A 6,613-nucleotide genomic window follows, 5' to 3' on the forward strand; every position below is an offset into this window, starting at 1 on the left:
TAAATATTAGTTATTTAAATGGTAAAATTGTATAAAAACTTAACTATGAAAAATAATAAAGCACACTTTAAATAAATTTCATAGAAAAATGTATATAAAACAATTTTCTATTATATTATCTTAATATTATTAAAAAATAAAACTAATTATTAATAAAGTATTCATAGTAGTGTATAGCATAGTATAGTAGTGTATATGTACTGAGAAATCTATGTGATATTAAAATTATGTACTTATAAGAAACTATAAATACTTTAGTAACAGTAATTTTACTTTTATAATACAAACAAATAAATAGCTAAGTTCAAAAATAACAAATTTATAAAAACAATGTAAATAGGAAATAAAATAATATTTTAATAATATTAATAAAAATGTTTTTTACGAAATTCATCTTTTTTTTAAAAAATATTACAAAATTAAATTAAATTATTAAAGCAGATTCGCGCTACGAGCGCGAGTAAAAAATCTAGTTATAGTATAAAAAGACTTAACGATCTGACCCAATGAAGGCCCATTAGTTTGATTCAACAGGGCCCATTGGCAAGTTTTCTGGAGGTTTTGAGCTCCGTTTATATATTTGACAGGAGAGTCTCGTCAAATGAGCTCGTCTTCTCTCGCCTTTGAACCCGAACGCCTGAAGCTGAAATCGAGAAGCAAAAAATAAAAATGGAGATTACGGAGAGGAGGCACGATGAGATCATGGACAATGTCAAGTCGCAGTATGTTTCCGATGAACGCCACTCTCGCGAGCTCAAAGCTGGTTTGCATCCTCTACGGGTTTTCTTTACATCAATGTCAAAATCTGATGTTAGCCGAAAGATTGTGAAATTTATGTTTAGAGCCTAGGTTGGCGAAGATTCGGATTCTAAAATCTACAACTTCTTTTTTTTTTTTGAAAGAATTTTAAATTTTATTCACTTCAAAAAAACTTTTTTACAGAGGGGACTGCTTCCTATTACAAAAAAGAACTCATATCTATTGCTTAACTTCTATACTCCTTTCTTCACCTTCTTTTAAACCATTCCTCCATTGCTTTCTCATATTTACCTCCATTCTTCCTTCTCAAAGAAGTAATTCTGTTTCTGACCTGCTTGTCCAACTTTATCATAAGACAAGAAGTTGGCAGAGCTTTATCCTCCACACGCCTAGTATTCCTCTCCATCCAAATCGCATGAAGAACAGATTGGAAACAATACCTCCATAAGAACGTCACTACCCTTTCATGTAAACCATTGATCAGTATCTGCATAACCTGCGACCATTGACACACTCCACTGCCTGTTAAGCCTCTAGTTAACCCCAACCAGACTTCCTTTGAATATTCACACTCGAAAAAAAAATGATCTCTAGTCTCCAAATGTGTTTTACATAACCAGCAAACAGACACTGCTTGAGGATTCCACTTAAGTATCCTATCACCAGTAGCCAGCCTGTTATGAATGACAATCCATGCCATAAAGGAGAATTTTGGTGTGGCTTCAGGAAACCAAATACCTTTAGACCAGGGAACCTTCTGCTTCTTCTCTCGTAACAAGTTCCAAGTTTGGGAAGTAGAAAACTCCGATGCGTAGTCACCACTCTCTCTTTTCCACAAACAAACATCATCCAGCTGATTAAGACTTCTCTCCTGCAGAGCCATAATCTCTTGTTCTATCTGCTGTAAAATAGGAACTCTACGCCTTCTTCTCCTATAAGTTTGAATGACTCTCTCCACCGTTGCATTTATTGGAATACCTAATTCTACACAGCCTCTTCCTCCAGTGAAATCAATAAGAACCCCCAAAGGTGACCATCTATCGAACCAGAAAGAAGTAGTAGAGCCACTGTTTATCTCCACCTTAAAATACTGCACTGCAACAGCTCTCATCTTCAGGAGTTTCCTCCACATCCAAGAGCCTAGAGTGCTCCTTTCATTTACACTCCAAAACGATCCCTTCCTTATGAGATACTTCCAAATCCATTTAACCCATAGCGAAGACCTTGCAGATAACACTCTCCATATTAACTTCAGACAAGCCACTCTGTTTGCTTCCAACAAATTCCTCAAACCCAACCCACCTTCAACTTCTGCAAGTGTTCTTAGGTTTTTGCGACTTTGTTTAATGTCTATGAGCTCAAGAATCGTGCTCTAGTGAGACATTAGTATTCGTGGAACTTAATGTTCGGGGGATTTAATTTTAAGCTCATGTAAGTGTGAGAAAACTTTCAATAGTAATCTTGAGAGAACATGCCATCCAGTAGAACATTGGATTATACACTGGCTAGCCAGCGGCTCCACGTTTTTCTTAAAAATTTCTTTTTTTGGAAATTTTCAGTACAGGTTTGCGATTTGGTAAGGGGTCAGGAACCAGACATCTTACGAAGATATCATTAAGAAGATTGTTGAATTCAGCACGGTAAGCTCACAGAATTCTAAGGGGAAAAGCTGTTTGCTATCTTATCTTTGTTTTACTTTATGAGATATGGCTTTGGTTTCACAGGTTGAAGGGTTTTGGGCCTGCTACTGTCACCTTGCTCGTTCTTCTCTATTGCCTAGTCCAAGTGATCTCCATTTCTTCAAGGATGGCATTCGCCCCATGTTGGAGGTACTTATTTTCAGTATGTTGATTTTTACTTGCTGTCTTTGTGTTTGTTCGTATGTGGATCATCGATATCTCTAATACTACTAAAGTTGCTAAAATTCATTTCAATCAGGATGGTGCCAACTGCAATGGTGGAAAGTGGATCATACGTTTCTCCAAAGGTGTATCTTCTCGGTTCTGGGAAGATCTGGTGAGTTTGTTTCTCTTTTTGTAAATGTTCTTTAACCTGACCATATCTTTCATACTTAGAGTCTGAGTTTTGAAAAAAAGAAATCTAGAAATGATGTTTTATACCCTTCCATTTATTTGGTTTTCTTCAGCTTCTTGCGTTGGTAGGTGACCAGCTTGATGATGCTGATAACATCTGTGGGGCAGTGCTGAGGACATCATTAGTGTGTGGAATCGCAATGCTTTTCATCATCAGGTGAGATTACTATTCACAAGATCTTTCGCAATCAAACGGCACTTGAAGCTGCCTCATGCATATGTCATGGAATACAAGCCCCACGATGCTTCTCTTCGTGACAGCTCTTCCTACAGGAACACTTGGCTGAGAGGATAGGTTCAAAGTAGACCATTGTATCACGTGATGTGGGGAAAGATTCGGAAAGCTCTCCTGCAACCTACCTGGGAAGATATATGGACTGAACCATATTCTCGATAGCACATTGTCAGATGGCTCACGAACTCAGCAGCGAAAATCCTGGCTAATTTTGTGTATTTCAATCGTTTTCTTGTTTTCAGATATAATGATTTAATGATAACTTGAATTCACGTACTGGCGTACATTATTATCACTTGCGTCTCAAACAGTATGTCAATATACAAACTATGGCCTCTGATGTACATTAACAGTTAAAAAAACGAGTGTGGCTCAGGTGTGGATAGTTCATCGATCTCAAAAGCTACAGTTTAGGATCCACAGCTGATTGAAGTCCGATAATACCTGGTTCAACATCGAAACCTAGAGTGAGTTACTTCACACAAAAGAGAGAAAATGGTGTTGGTTTGTTTTCTCAAAAATGTTAGCAAGCAATATACCGCATCCAACTCGTGCGCCTGCGTTTCCTGTTGATTTGCTAAGCTTGTGTCCTCCTGCACGGTAATAACCGCAAAGAGATTAGGATTCTTTAATTTAACATCATCAACAGAGCACATCATGAACCTAAGAACTGTGGCAGATACTTGATGACACAACTAAATGAAACTAGACACAATGATTACTACTGAGATTCGGCCCTTAAGCTTCTACTGCTTCTTTGTATAAAGTCAGTGACATTGGAAATATTTGAAAGGCTATAAAAAAGTGTTCCCACCTCTGCCAAGGTCATCAGGATCACCATGTACAACAACCGCCCTCCCAAGTATGGAATACTGCCCACTAAGTGGTATCTGTGAAGTAAAAAGAGAAGCCGAGATAAATGGGGACATGTCAGGCCAGCATAGACATATGCACAATGTGAGAAGCTTGGGACTTGAAAAACCGACTAAGAAATATATACTGTTACATACTTGCATTAATGGTTCAAGAAGGAGAAGATTTGTTTACCTCTTTGTCTTTGATTGAGATTTCAGCAACACCTGAAACAAGCAAGTCTCATCCACAAAACACTAGCATCATTCTTCGGAAGGCAAAGTATATAGATGAAGGAAAAAACTTATACCGTCTGATCCTGCAAGAATGTTCCCCAAATCTCCAGCATGACGCTCTTCCTCATTCGGTGGCCCATGAACTCGATTTAATGGATTGAAGTGAGGTCCTGGAGTTAATATTTCCACAAGAAAACAAAAGAACTAAACACTAAGTACATAACTCAAAAATATACATAGGTAACATCATTCAATATCTAAAATGATATTTAATATGTTTCAGCTCCTATTATAGATGATAAAAAAAAATGGTTTATTTAGTGAATTGAATTCTATTGGCAACACTAGTAGTCCATCTAAATACTAATATCAAGCAAGATTACTCATTTCATATGTATACATGTTGTTTCAGACATAGAACCATTAGATTCTTCACCAGAAACGGTTAAAGACTTAAGCACAAGCTACAAGTTCCAGTCTTGAACTCGAATTGTACAGTAACAGACACAAAGAGTTGAAAGACCAACCAGTAGAGTTGCAGCCATTTGTGGTGTCACCAAAAGAGTGAATATGAAAGCCATGGAAGCCAGGAGACAGTCCTGAGATCTTTCCTGTTACATGAGTTGTCCCTGCCACACAAAAACAAAATCAATACAAGAGAATGAAATAAAACATATCCGACGGCCAATAAAAGAAGAAAAGACAGATCACCGGAAGTGTCTTGTATGAATTGAAGACATCCTCGTACGTTTTTATCGCCGGCTATAAGAGCCACCGCTCTCAGATTAGGACCTCCCATCGGTTCTGTGTGTTTGGGAATTGATGTGAATGTTGATCGGATTAAATTGAAAGGTGTACTGGTTTAAGTGTGGTCGAGAAGAGAAGAGCCTAAAACCGAATCAAACCGGAAATAAAATTCCCGGTTTAGATTGATTGTAGAAACAAAAATGAATAGAGACAAACACAAGATAAAGAAAACCATCAACTTATGAAGGAAAACTCGATTCGTGAGGGATTGGAAGAAGGATTTGAGTTGATCATTTGGGCGATGAGGTAATCAGTGTTTATTGTTACTGTGATATGATTCGATTATTAAATTTCCATTTTTTTTATCTTTATGGAAAGGAAGTATTCCCTTTTTTTTTTACTTAAAACTAAATAAAGTAGACTCGTGTGTCTGTTGTGTTTCAAAAAAAAAAAAAAAGACTCGTGTGTCTGTTGTGTATATATAGGAAAGCTTCGATGGATCGTCTCTTTAGAGACAGACAACAGGACCACACGATGTCGTTGAGCTCATCCTGGAGAGACTTCCTGTGGTTTCTCTGCTGAGATTCAAGTCTGTATCAAAGGCGTGGAAAGCGACAATCGAGTCCCCAAGTTTCAAACAGAGACAACAGATCACCTGTAAGAAATGACGAGGTCCAGATGTCCTATACGTGACCGGGTTTGGTAATGAAGAAGAAGTTAAAGAAGAAGAAGCTAATATGGTGGTGGGGTCTTGTGTAATTCGTAGCCTCAAGTTCCCTACAAGGAGCGACAAGGTTTGCTATGGTACTTGTGACGGACTTGTATGCCTTTTCAGCAACCGCCACCCGAGTGTCGTTTTTAATCCCGCCACTAGATGGCGTCGAAGCTTTCCTCCTTCGAGGGTTCAACCGCTCATCATCTCTCACTTTAAAGTGTTGGGCCTAATTATTTAGCCTAGTGGCTCAAATAATATATGGCAAAATGTGAAAACAAATGGGCCTATGTGTTCTTATAAAAAGCCTTGTTGGTTTTAATGAAATGAAGTTAACAACATCCCACATTGGTTGGGAGAGTTGATTTTGAGGAGTATATATATGTCTTCATGACATGAGAGGTTAAACAGCTCAGAGGAAGAGAGAGCTCCCCACGCGCGCCGCCGTCCGGCCGGCTCGGCTCGGCTCGGCTCGGCTCGGCGTGGGCGTGGGCGTGGGCTTGGGCTTGGGTCTTGGGTCTTGGGTCTTGGGTCTTGGGTCTTGGGTCTTGGGTCTTGGGTCTTGGGTCTTGGGTCTTGGGTCTTGGGTCTTGGGTCTTGGGTCTTGGGTCTTGGGTCTTGGGTCTTGGGTCTTGGGTCTTGGGTCTTGGGTCTTGGGTCTTGGGTCTTGGGTCTTGGGTCTTGGGTCTTGGGTCTTGGGTCTTGGGTCTTGGGTCTTGGGTCTTGGGTCTTGGGTCTTGGGTCTTGGGTCTTGGGTCTTGGGTCTTGGGTCTTGGGTCTTGGGTCTTGGGTCTTGGGTCTTGGGTCTTGGGTCTTGGGTCTTGGGTCTTGGGTCTTGGGTCTTGGGTCTTGGGTCTTGGGTCTTGGGTCTTGGGTCTTGGGTCTTGGGTCTTGGGTCTTGGGTCTTGGGTCTTGGGTCTTGGGTCTTGGGTCTTGGGTCTTGGGTCTTGGGTCTTGGGTCTTGGGTCTTGGGTCTTGG

The 6,613-nt window shown here is 39.7% G+C and overlaps 2 protein-coding genes and 1 pseudogene across 3 annotated transcripts; 2 read left to right on the forward strand and 1 right to left on the reverse strand.

Moving 5' to 3' along the window:
- The first annotated feature begins 624 nt into the window (after window positions 1-624).
- On the forward strand, window positions 625-3,273 carry LOC106313224 (eukaryotic translation initiation factor NCBP). The gene is given in 6 exon segments (XM_013750981.1): window positions 625-780; window positions 2,319-2,399; window positions 2,484-2,588; window positions 2,698-2,775; window positions 2,906-2,960; window positions 2,963-3,273. Coding segments are annotated over 6 exon segments (615 nt in total). The 5' UTR covers window positions 625-669; the 3' UTR covers window positions 3,148-3,273.
- Window positions 3,274-3,335: 62 nt separating this feature from the next.
- Window positions 3,336-5,071, reverse strand: LOC106313223 (superoxide dismutase [Cu-Zn] 3). Of its 2 annotated transcripts, none has more exons than XM_013750980.1 (7): window positions 4,887-5,071; window positions 4,703-4,804; window positions 4,250-4,345; window positions 4,135-4,166; window positions 3,902-3,977; window positions 3,627-3,680; window positions 3,336-3,531 (listed from the first exon to the last, which is right to left on the reverse strand). In XM_013750980.1, exons 1-7 carry the CDS (start codon window positions 4,972-4,974, stop codon window positions 3,491-3,493), a joined length of 489 nt encoding a protein of 162 aa, XP_013606434.1. In that variant the 5' UTR covers window positions 4,975-5,071; the 3' UTR covers window positions 3,336-3,490. The 2 variants fall into 2 exon arrangements, with proteins under 2 accessions (XP_013606434.1, XP_013606433.1); XM_013750979.1 differs by having other exon boundaries at window positions 3,347-3,549.
- Window positions 5,072-5,119: 48 nt separating this feature from the next.
- The window catches only part of LOC106313222, a 6,516-nt pseudogene continuing 5,022 nt past the window's right edge, over window positions 5,120-6,613 (forward strand).

Source organism: Brassica oleracea, chromosome C9, assembly GCF_000695525.1.
Source record: "Brassica oleracea var. oleracea cultivar TO1000 chromosome C9, BOL, whole genome shotgun sequence".
Classification (NCBI taxonomy): Eukaryota; Viridiplantae; Streptophyta; class Magnoliopsida; order Brassicales; family Brassicaceae; genus Brassica; species Brassica oleracea.

Coding starts and splice junctions, on each gene's coding strand:
- LOC106313223 (XM_013750979.1), bottom strand. CDS start 4,974: ATGGGAGGTCCTAATCTGAGAGCGGTGGCTCTTATAGCCGGCGATAAA. Junction 4,167..4,249: donor CATTCTTGCAGGATCAGACG/GTATAAGTTTTT, acceptor TGCTTGTTTCAG/GTGTTGCTGAAATCTCAATC. Junction 3,550..3,626: donor AGGCGCACGAGTTGGATGCG/GTATATTGCTTG, acceptor AACTCACTCTAG/GTTTCGATGTTGAACCAGGT.